Genomic DNA, 12,369 nt, shown 5'->3' on the forward strand with positions numbered 1-12,369 from the left:
TTTATTTCAGCTACAGAATAAGATTTTGGTCAGATTGTTGAATATGATTTATAAAATGGTTTGGAAACAAACAGTAGAAGGTGTGAAACAAAATCCAAATATTGAGTCATTACTGTCTCCTGATGCCACATTTTGAGCTGTGACTGATCCTCCTTTTTTGGGAGGCCCAGTTTCGGAAATGAAAACCATAATACAGTGGGCATGCAGCTCATTGCTCTGTGCCAATATTAAAATATTGCGGCATCACATCTCACTACACGGTCCTTCGAAGGATGCTGCTCTGTTCAGCTGCTCTGCAGTCAGCTCTACCTTTGTGCCTATAAATCTGAGATGGAAGGGAGAGATGATGAAACTGAACCTGGATCTGTAGCTCCTGGAACAAGAGAAAAGATCTCGCGTGGCTTTCATCCCACCTCTACCACTACTGCCAGAGAGCAGACAGCAGGAAGAGGTCTCACTCTGACATTATTTCTGGTGTGAGAAAACATCAAAACAAAACACAGCAGGGGAACATAGATGAATAGAACTATTGTGCATTTAATAAAAAGACTAGACAGACACAAAAACAGACTTCGGATTTAAGGTTTCATAGACTGATGAAAGCTAAAGGTTAGGGCAATGTGAAGAGATGCTTTCATAGGACGATGAGCCCCATGTATGAAAATAGGGTGGACAAAAAACCCCATCAGAATCCACCACAGAAAATTACAAATTTTCAATATTAAAATGGTCGTTTATCTTTTTTTATCTTTTTTTTTTTCTTTTAGAAAAGAAGACCAAATTAAAAGATTCAGTGTATAAGGTTTCGGGGGATATGTTGGCAGAAATGGTACATAATACTCATAACCATGTTTTCATGCATGTATATCTATATCTATTCATCCGCTCAACTGTAGCTGGGTCATGGGGACAAAGCACCCCAGACGTCCCTCTCCCCAGCAATGCTTTCCAGCTCCTCCTGGGGGACCCCAAGGTGTTCCCAGGCCAGACGAAATATGTAATCCCTCTTGCATGTTCTGGGTCTGCCCCGGGGCCTCCTACCAGTGGGACATGCCCAAAACACCTCCAACAGGAGGCACCCAGGAGGCATCCTGATCAGATGCCCGAAACACCTCAACTGACCCCTTTGGCGTAAAGGACCAGCGGCTCTACTCCGAGCTCCCCCGGATGTCCAAGCTCATTACCCTATCTCTATGGTTGAGCCCAGACACCCCACGGAGGGAACTAATTTCCGCTGCTTGTATCCGCGATCTCAATCTTTCGGTCACTACCCAGAGCTCATGACCATACGTTAAGTGCAACACACACCGCCGCCATACGCCGCGCGTCAAAATGCCTGCTTTCATTATATTCTATGAACAAACCCACACCGGCGGCATGCCGCGCCGCTCTGCTTCAGCCCACTGCTCTATTTCCAGCGCGGCCAGCGCTGCGAGAAAAGCCTTTTATGTATGTCTTAGCTGCCGTAGTATCAACTCTTCTTCTTCCGTTACTAGCAGTTGGCAACCGTTGGCAACTAGTGTAGGTAACGTTACAGCCACCTTTACTACTTCTGTTAAAATAAACATTACAGGTTAAAACATAAAACTGTTTGTGTTAAATTACAGCAACAATAACGAAAGATATGAGATGCAGTAGGATTAACATTTGAGGCTAAAAAAGTAAGCTGAAAGGCTAAAAAAAACCCGTTAGCTAAATGTTTTAAGCTAGTCAATTGTGGGTTTCATTTGCAACTTTCAGAGGGGTTTCTGGATGCTTAACGTTATTAAGTTTTTCAAATTTTTAATAAGACGATTTTGATAAGAAGCTCACCCGTGAAATCCAAGTTGTTGTTGCCTCAAAATTTTTCCTCTTCTTCTTCCATTACTAGCAGTTGGCAACCGTTGGCAACTAGTGTAGGTACAGCCACCTAGCGGGCTGGGGTGGGAAATACACTTTAGTGTAGACGGTGCGCGCTGCTGCCAATGTGTGTTGGAGGGCGCCACTTGACGGCCACAGCTCCACGCCGGTGGCAGTGTGTGTTGCACTTTAGGGTTGGGATGTAGATGGACCAGTAAATCGAAAGCTTCGCCTTCTGGCTCAGCTCCCGCTTCACCACGATGGTCCAGCACAGTGCCTGTCGCTTTGGATTATACACCTAATTTAAGGTTTATAACCACCTTAAAATAAGAATCGCTGTGTTTTTGTTGAGATTGAGACATAGCCTATATATACACATATGGAGCGGGTCCTTCTCTATGGAGTCCACCATGTTGTCTCTGCAGTAGCCCAGAATGGACAAACCAAACACTGATTCTAGATAGGGCTATTAACGTTTTCGCGTTGGCCATCGTAGTTCTCTTACACACTTTGCACACCAGAAACATTTCAGTTGGATTCAATCTGCAACCTCAATGTAGGATGATGTTGATTTGTCTATTTACCATGTTGTATGTTGTAATTCTGTGGCCGCAGTATGGGTGTAGGGCCCAAGACAATTGAATCTTGAAAAATGGAAGCTTTATTAAAAGGAGCACCAGGTACTCAATAATGAGGACTGAATCATGAATAAATACAAAGTGGTGTGTCCTGAGGGAGCAAGCTGTCTTCAAAAATTGTCGGTCCTTATGGATTGAGATATTTAAGGGCATCAGGGGCTAATGATTGTATATGAATGTTTGTGTTTGCACAGGGGAGTATGTACCGGTGCCCTGAGTGCAGCAGCAGCAGCTGTGGTCGTCTAAGATTTTGCAACTTATGCGTTGGAAAAGATGCACTCTGCAGACAGTGGGACGTCATTTCACCAACTTCAAGATGAGCTCAAAGTAAGAAACATAATGGAAATAAAGAATCAAATAGAAAATGTCACAACCACAAGATATTCCATCAAGTAAATAAATACTAACACCCACTTCTGCAGACCAGTTCAAATGTCCCTTTATGTTTTAACCACAGAGTAAGTCATCATCTCAATAGAGGATCTTCGTTACTACAGCTCCTCTCTATCCTCCCTCCTCTCCTCTCCCCTCCCACTCCCTGCTCCTCTCTGAGCTCGAGCCTCTCTTCCCCTCTCTGCCTTCACTAGTTCTCCTCCCGAAACCTGCGCGAGGCGGCCACTGAAGCGCGAGCCGATTCCCCCCTCTCCCCTGCCTGCACTTGAGTCAACATGGCTACAGTTGTAACCTCGACCAGATTCACAGACGAATATCAGCTGTACGAGGAACTCGGAAAGTAAGCGACCGTCACCGCTGCTGCTGCTGCTCTTGTTGCATTCAGTGTGTGTGTGTGCGCGCATGTGTGTGTGTTTGCACGTTTTTCTCCTCTCTGCTGCTGCTGCTGCTGCTGCCATTGTGCGCGTTTACTTCAGTGTTGACAAGGCAAAGGGAGAGGGGCTGTCAAAAAACAGGGAAGGGTAGGAGAAGCACCTCAGCAACAGTCAGCTGCAGGTTCATGTTCGCAGCACAAAGGCTCGTGTTTAATCCTGAGTGTGTATTTAAAGCTGTATCGCACCATTGTCGCTCGCTTTGTAACCCTAAAGGTGCGAAACATCCACGCAACTTGTTTGTCAATTTATCTGCAGGTAGCACGCGTCGAAAACTCGGGTCGCACGCGCCCGTTGCCTGGTGGCATCCTCGCGCTCCTGTTCAATCATTCAGCTGTGTTTTTGTGCATTTCTAAGCAGACTGCAGGGCTACTGTATATGTCAAAAAAAGGGGAAGACGAGGCTTTGCTGCAAACATGACTGTGGTGGCTGCACATTTTGGCTATGCGCATCACACGCACTGCATGCAGGATTAAAACATGAAAGGACACATAGGTTACAGTGTATGTCCTGGCTACAAAGCCACTTTGTAACATCTAATCTCTGCGTGTGGCTAATAGAGCTGCTCCACCTTCCAACACAGCCGACAGCACGAGTTTAAAGGAGGCGTCTGTGCAAAAATGCAGCCAGCTCAATGTTAATTCTACCTTTCAGTGGCTTCATTCTCCTGTACTCATGTTTCTTCCTGCGAGCTAATGACTGGGTCCTTTCACAATGAGACAAGCCCTCTCCCTCCCCCTGTCACGCACTAGTAGCCAGGACCTCTTCTCACATCTCCCACACAGATATCAGACTGTATTAATTATGCATGTGACTTCCTTTCCCCTCTCTTTAGGTGTGTGTGATTCATGCATGCCCTTAGTGTGTGACAAGTTTGTGCATTTCCCCCCCGTGTGCAGAAATGTGATGTTATGCTTTTATAAGTGGTTTCACTGATCTGTCATCGATTTCTTCTGTTCCAGGGGTGCCTTCTCAGTCGTCCGCCGATGCGTCAAGAAGTCCACCGGCCAGGAGTATGCTGCTAAAATTATCAACACAAAAAAGCTCTCAGCCAGAGGTAAGCACAGCAGATATCCATCGTGTAGCTCGGCATTAGAGTCAACGTGAATTTATGCAAACTGAAAGCTGACAACGGTAGGCTGCTGTAGCTGCTCGGTGATGTCAGCTCAGCTGCAGGTTTGTTAGTTTGTTTCCTGAAGAGCAGCGATCCAGGCGCTCTGTCCAATCCCTGTCCGCGGAGATTCCTGAAGAGCTGGAGGCCACTTGGCAGAGCGGGGCTGCTGCGGTTTAAGTTGTACAGCGAGGTTCAGTGGGTTTTGGCAGCTGCCCGCAACCATTTTTGGTTTGTTATGGTTACTGTTTGTCTCTCGCACCAGCTTGACCTTTAGCCTGAAATATCCCCAGCTCTCACAGCGGCTCGTAGGATGAGATAAAGGAAAATTCTGGGGTGTTATTTTAATAGTTTGGTCGGTGGATTGTGTCGGTTAGGATAACACTGGACTCATACAGTTAATTGCTGAAATCTGGGATCTGGGAACACGACAACATAGCTAAAAATAAGTCGGACATGAGCAGTCAGATGATCAGAGATGCTTTAAACAAACTCCCAGGTTAGCTAAACTTGACTTCCTGGTTTAACTTTGACCTGCTGTGCTTGTGAGAAGTACACAGATTCCCATAACTACATCTTTGTGCATATCTTGTAACAAACATTTGAGTCACCAGTGCTTAGCTCTGTGACTCAAATGTAATGGTGAGTGGCTTAAATTGAGGTTAAGTATTTCTGTGCAGTGAAGGATTATCACCAGTGAATGTCTGTTTCATTGTTTCATGCCTCTTGCGATCGGTGTAGAGCAGAGGACGCTCGTGGTCCCTGCGAACGTCTGGTTGTTTGTACCGCTTTTGCACAAAGCTGTCAGAGTGGCTCCAATAAAGGACCTCTTCTCTTCTGTAGTCATGCTCTGTTGTTGTAGAATCAGCGTATACATAGTTCCAGGTCATGTAGCCAGCCAGTTGTTGCAACACAGCCTGTCCACATTGTTACAAAACCGTGGAGATGTGCAGTGCAGCACTCAGACTGTCTGCACACAGTCACCCAGGCCACAATTACACAGTTTTGCTCTATGCGCTGTCTAATTTGTTCAAATAAATTTAACTGCAATAGGGCTGCGACGATTAGTCGACTAATCGATGACTAATCGGCTATTAAAGTAATCGGTGACTATTTTAGTAGTCGACTAATCGGTTTGAGTCTTTTTTCATAGAGAAGTACTATAAAAGTCCCCCAAAATACTCTTATTGCAGCTTCTTATGTTCACATATAGGCAGCTTTACACACTCTCCCATGACGGTGAACTAAAACCGTTTGGCGTGAGTACGAATCAAAACATTAGATGACATAATTTTGGGGTTTGGGAGAGACGGGCCGACATTTTTTAACATTGTAACACATTTTTCGATAAAGTCTATTGATCGCAGAAATAATCGACAGATTAGTCGACAATGAAAATATTCGTTAGTTGCAGCCCTAAACTGCAACCCCTGTAGCCTATCCTAAAATGCAAGGACATCAATACAGAGCATTCACAAAAGCATCTGATAAACTGCTAATTTTCAACTCTTGGACTACTGTTGTTCGTCACATTAGCCCCCTCCAGTTTATGCTTCTAACCCTGCCCACGCTGATCTGTCTGCTTTTTCAGCATGCATGCAAATGTTTGGGCGGCACGGTGGTGCAGTGGTTAGCATTGTCGCCTCCTAGCAAGAGGTTTCCTGGTTTGAACCCAGGGTGGGGGAGCCCTTCTGTGTGGATTTTCCATGTCCTCCCTGTGTCAGCGTGGGTTACTCTGGGTACTCCAGCTTCCTCCCACAGTCCAAAGACATGCAGGTTAACTGGTGACTCTAAATTTACCGGAGGTGTGAATGTGAGTGTGAATGGTTGTCTGTCTCTGTGTGTCAGCCCTGTGATAGTCTGGCAACCTGTCCAGGGTGAACCCTGCCTCTCACCCAATGTCAGCTGGGATAGGCTCCAGCCCCCTGTGACCCCCTCAACAGGATAAGCAGTTACGAAAAATGAATGAATGAATGTAAACTCTGTCTGGTGAAATGCAGTACTCCATGTTTTGTTCATTTGCCTCCGCTGACTCATTTGAGTCACAAGCCAACATTACGAGGCAGTTTTGTGCATTACAAAGTCAGCAAACAGCCAGTCAGTATTTTAGGAATGCCTCTGGCTGTTAAACGAAATATCGCAACTTGTATATTTATGTTTTTCCCACGTTTGAGTTGGAGTTAGAATTTCTGATAAAGACTGACAGACCCACGACCGATAATTCAGGTGCTCTCGCTTTGGTTTTTATATCTACATGAAGGGGTTTGGCTAATCTGGATAAACTGTCGTCTGGTAAGTGTCTTGACACTTCAGACTATTTTGCAGTGACGCTGCCGTGCGTCTAGATCTCAGTTATTACTCTGAGGAGCACAGTGTTACTGTAACTGTTAGAAATGAAAGCCGAAACTGAGAAAATAAGTTGAAATATGTTTTTTTCCCTTTAATGTGGTCAGATCAGACTTATGACATTTGCAGCTACTGCCAGCCCGTGTGTGTGTTTACGCGTAGCAGCGTAACACATGTTGAAATATCACCACCTGTGCTTCACTATTTGTGGCAGATTTGTTGTCATTTAGTCTGCCTGTTGCTCTGCGTGTGTGTCACGGTATTCCTTCTGCCATGTAGCTGAATCCAAGCGTCTCTGTCTGTTGGTTGTTTTGGTTGTCACATGTGTTTGTGTTTGCACATGAATCCCATTGATCCTTCGCTGCGTCTCGTCTCGTCTTGGCGTGCGAGCCTGTTGCAGACGCCGTGTGTGCGTGTGCAAACGTCAGAAGGTTGCACCAAAGGTTGAGCGATGATATGAAGTGCAGATCAGGGCTGGTTCTGGACTGATCGGGCTGCTCTTTTCCCGGGAGATGCAAGCTGAATTGTTCTGTCTCCCCCTCTGCCTCTTCTATCTCTCACACACCCACCCATGTCATTTTCCTTCCTTTTTATGTTCTCTCCCTTCCCCTCCCTCCCCTCTCTGTAAACAAAAGATTGATTTGAGGAAAGATCTTAAAAACCCTTCTCACCAGGCGATTTGATCTACTGTGTGTGTGTGTGTGTGTGTGTGTGTGTGTGTGTGTGTGGTGGGCTGTGTTGGCAGTGGTCCGGAGCTAGTAACCCGGCAACAGCAGGGGTGAAACTCTTCATCCCATAGGCTGTCTGGCAGAGAAACCGTGTTCTGTGTGTGTGTGTGTGTGTGTGTGTGTGTGTGTCTAGGTCGTGGTCACAATTATCACACACACACATCTACGACCGCTCTTTTCTCACTCGAAGCAGAAAAACACAGTTGCACACATTTTCTCTCACCTACTTCACGATTCTCACACTTAACTACATGCGTACACGGCCTCTGTCTGTATACAGTTTCACATCGTCAAGTACACACACATTAGCCTCTCCTTCAGTGCGCACTGCCCTTAGTCAGAGCTGAAATGTGCTGGTGCTGCCAATGTGTTTTTTTATACAATCACAAGGAGCATGTTCTCCCCGCCTCTATCCCCACACACTCATTCTCTTTGCCACGCTCATGCTGGCTTGGCTTGGTTTGGTTGGATTTGCGTCTCCATTACAACAGGGCTACCCACTTGAAGGTGGGTCTATAATGATGATGGCTTGTCTTTGGTGATGATGTTTACAAGCCCCCCATTATTTTGTTGCAAGTGTTTTTCCATCACACAGCATGGCAGGTGAAAGAAGTTTACCTGTTGGAGGTGAGGTGCAGTCTGCAGCTCTTCATCTGTTTCTGCTTGTACTCGTCGTCCCTGCTATATTAGAGGGCTTGTTTTTATTGAAGAAAAGCCGCTGACAGAGTTCTGCAAGTTTGGTGATAAACACATTTCATTTCCTGAACATTCTTCACAATAAAAGTCCCCCCTTATTTTGTTATCTAAAAGCTTTTATTGTGAAGCAGCAAATAAGGAAATGTTGGGTTTCCATCAGCAGTAACTTAACGAGACTCCTATACAGCTGAAAGCGAACATGAAGCTGTAAAATAAAGTAGATAACTAACGTAAAAACAGGAAGCAGGAGAGAGAAGCTAAACTCCAAACCACAGAGACATAGTTAGAAACTATAAAACGGAGACTTACGAAAATGTCTTTCTCTCTGGTCTCCTGCACAGACAGAGTTTAGATGAGTCTCGCAACACACGCTTGTTTCAGGAGGGTTGTCAGGGTTTGACTGCAGTCAGCGAGATGTCACAGCTGCCTGCTTGGAAGTAGTCAGACGCACTTTTGTCCCTACACCAGAGATCGTCCATCTCTAGCATGGCTTGGTGTGGCTCCACACGTCTTAACAGATAATGGAAAGACAAATTGGAAGGTCATGGTTTGATCGGCGTGGCCAAAAGTGGTGATGGAAAAGAGTATCACAAACACATACACCATATCTATAGAAGTGAGAGAAACAAAAGAAATGTGACACTCGAACAGGCACCTTTGTGTAAAGAATAAGCCTGGTTTATAACATTTAAGTCTTATTTTCATAAAAGCGATTGTTTCTTTACGTCACATTCCTAAGTGCTATATCATAGGCAACTGAACCTGCTTGAGTTTCTTGAAGATGTTTCACCTCTCATCCAAGAGGCTTCTTCAGTCTTCAGGTGAAATTTCTTCTTGGAAGAGAGAGATTTTCAAGAAACTCAAGTAGGTCCAGTTGCCTACAATAAAGCACTTAGGATTACCTCGACCTGGATGACAGAGAGCCTTCACCAACATCTTTAAGTTACAATGTACTCACCAAGTTAATTGATGAAATCTGGAAATGCAGCAACATGAGTGGGATGAGGCAAGAAAGACGAGCAGTCAGACGATCAGACACTGTATATTTATTAACATTTTAAAAATCCATCGCAGTTTACAGACTGAGGCTTGGTTTGACCTTGACCCAACATATGTTTTGTAGTTTTACACATATACAGTTTTCCTTCGTCCACAGTTTGTGCCTCCAGAACATTTGAGTTACAGAAATGAGCTTATGATAAAATCATTTAACTGTCTGTCAATTGTTGACATCCATCACAGTGTCCTTGGTTTTGGTGAGCCTCCACTATAATGTGATTTACATCCAAATACAGTGGTTTTGGTAACTTGGCTAAACTGTGGACTTGTTTATAAGCTTGTCCGATCATCACTTGTTTCTTCTTCCCCCAATTTGGGTACGTTGTTATCGGATATAACTGTTTGAAATTATGATCAGAACCACACAACAATGATTTCAATATGTAGACAAGATAAGTCAACTGTAATCAAAAACATGATGTCTTCATTTACAGCAGGCCTTTGCAATTGGCGGCCCAACTCCCATCTGCCGATCAGGCCAGACCGACCCACTGATGAGTTGTGTTCACAATTTGATCAAATTTAAAACCTGAAGAAGAAAAGAATTGCCACAATAAACCTTTCAAATCAACAGAGTGCTCCTGTTTTAAAATTACACCATTCATCATAGCCAGAAACCAAAAAAACAGAAATTGTCGTTGGATTTTAAAATTTCCAGTGGTTCCTGAAAGCATCATGTGTGCCCAACAAAATCTAAACAAACAGTGATATTTATTAAAATCACTTTATTGGACATGTCTAATTTAAATTTTAGCCCAGAACAAATTGTTTGCATTCACCACATCCAGTGAAAACCAATAAGCTCCTCAGCGCAACTGGGAAGCCATGAATGACTTGGCTTACATCAACAGTCACGTGACAAAATTCAGTGAATCTTAGACTGAACTGCAGGCTGTGTAATAGGTTGTAAAATTTTAACAGTTAATGTAAATTGCAATGATGTTCCTACGTGTTGAATCAAGTGCACAGAAGTAATGACAGTAATAGCTCAAGGAAATGTCAGGTCCCTTTCCCTTAGCTGTCTGAACTTGTGGCCCCTGAACAATATAATTTAATAGCCCTGATTTACAGTAACAGCCGTGTAAGTTATGTCTTCTCCATGCACACACACACACACACACACACACACACACACACATTAATATGTCAGGCTGTGCAGCACACGCAGAGTCTTGCTCCAAGCAGTGCTGCAGCAGCTGGAGCATCAGTGCTCTGTTGCTCTTTTTTTACAGCTGTAATTTAACAAATCTATACTGTAAATGTCCAGTCTGATCTCTGCTTGGGTGTTCCTCACCAGTGTTTGCAAACTCTGAGCGTATACAGCGTATCAGCTTTGGCGGTTTGATGTCTGAGCAACTTTGGAATATCGCTGGTATTTACGAGGTTTGTGTGTGTGTGAGTGTGTGTGTGCGTGGGCGGGATTAAGCCCTATTCTCTGTGGCTCATGGAGGGCACATTGGCTGGCAGTGAGGTCAGCGATTATGGCTGGGTCATGTGGTGTCACATGCATGCGCACAGTCGCTCAAGCGGATGCTCACATGCACACGTGGTCTGTCACTTCCACTGACATTCACACACGTGTGTAACGACACAGACACACATTGTTAAAATCACACTACATTTACATTTACGGTCATTGTAATTGAATGTAATGAGAGTCAGGTTTTTTTATTATGGATACATTTTGTCATTAATGAATCTTGATAATATTTTGTCTTGAAAAAAAGAGGGGATCAGGGATCATATTTAAGGGTCGTAGATTTCAGTGAAACATGAATAAGATACAAAACTGTACAGGTCATGCATGAGCAAACAGAAAAAACACAGAAGCAGATATACACACTTAAAAAATGTCTATTGCACCAGTTTGTTATTGTGGTTGAATTATTGATCAACTGATGGATCCTCATTTTAAGGAATAGTTCTACATTTTGGGAAATTCGCTCATTCACTTTCAGACATAGTCAGGTGAGAAGATCGACGCCACTCTCATAACTGTCAGTTAAATAGAAAGCCCAGATCAGACCAAGTATTCGCAACAAGTTAAAACCATTGTAGAACGTTGCAGAGAGAAGTTGCAGCAGTGTGAACCGACCAGTCTCAGCTCAGTCCAAGCCAGCTGATGGTGTCACCTGTGACTCAGCTTGTAGCGAAGTCAGCTTCAGTTACAAACTGTCCACAGACGATGTGTTTGCTAGCTGTGGTGTGCTCTGACAACATCTTATTTGCACCCCTTTGGCTATTGACATGTATGTTGGTCTCTGTCCTCAGTGTGTTGGTGTTGGACGTTGGGTCACTGCTGCTGCTCGCTCTGTGTCACACACACATACTCATTTGATTGATTGATTGACGCTGGTTGTTTAAATTATTGTGGCTTATTTATTTTGAATACTTTACATCTGAAGCTCAGGTGGTTTTGTTTATGTGTTTGCTGTTTCATCTCTACTAGAAATGCAACTGTAGCAAGTATCTCACTGTCACTATACGTATTCATATTTTACGAAGCTACAGATATAATATTCAGCGACAAAATAAGCCTGAAAAATCTGGAAAACAGAAGTACGAAGAATTCTTGCTATCAATACACCGTCTTGTCTAGTCACATTGGTGTCAGCTGGCAGGTTTTCAGAATGTTGCAGACCAGAGCATTGCAATTAGTTGCAAGTTTCAACTCGTCGTATTGCTAATCTTTGGTCTGAACTGCACTTAATGTTTCAGCCAGCAGCTGGTTAGCATAGCTTAGCATAAAGGCTGGCAGTAATCTACTAATCTGCTAATCAACATGTTATATTTGTTTTGTCATCTCTATAAAAAATTCAAGTGATAGAATGACCATTGATCGTTTTACTGGGGGTTAATCTTGGCCCGTCACAGTAACTTCCTGGAGTCTCTGCTGGTTGCTTGGCAACTGCTCAGAGCCAAGAAATAATCTGGCACATTAACCCCCGCAAAATGGTGAATTGTCATTTTTGTACTTCAAATAATGGCTGCTCAGATGCGTAAATGTTTCAGCAATCCATGTCTGCTGATACTAAAGCTTCTAATAATGTAATACTGTATTTCACAAGTGACTTTAGCATCAGTTTACAGAAGTAGATAATGACAATTGTTGTTAGCCCGAGGCAGCA

At 43.9% G+C, this 12,369-nt stretch overlaps 1 protein-coding gene across 25 annotated transcripts in view; it reads left to right on the top strand.

Moving 5' to 3' along the window:
• The first annotated feature begins 3,016 nt into the window (after positions 1-3,016).
• The window catches only part of camk2g2 (calcium/calmodulin-dependent protein kinase (CaM kinase) II gamma 2), a 90,332-nt gene continuing 80,979 nt past the window's right edge, over positions 3,017-12,369 (top strand). For 14 of the 25 annotated variants that reach the window (XM_050070882.1, XM_050070874.1, XM_050070876.1 and 11 more), the window contains exons 1-2: positions 3,017-3,210; positions 4,264-4,358. In XM_050070882.1, the coding sequence (XP_049926839.1) occupies positions 3,146-3,210; positions 4,264-4,358 (160 nt within the window). In that variant the 5' untranslated portion in view covers positions 3,017-3,145. The remainder of the gene's footprint in view (positions 3,211-4,263; positions 4,359-12,369) is intronic. The other 11 variants (XM_050070894.1, XM_050070895.1, XM_050070887.1 and 8 more) reach the window with 2 other exon arrangements.

The sequence above is a fragment of the Epinephelus moara genome, chromosome 19 (genome assembly GCF_006386435.1).
Source record: "Epinephelus moara isolate mb chromosome 19, YSFRI_EMoa_1.0, whole genome shotgun sequence".
In the NCBI taxonomy this organism is placed as follows: domain Eukaryota; kingdom Metazoa; phylum Chordata; class Actinopteri; order Perciformes; family Serranidae; genus Epinephelus; species Epinephelus moara.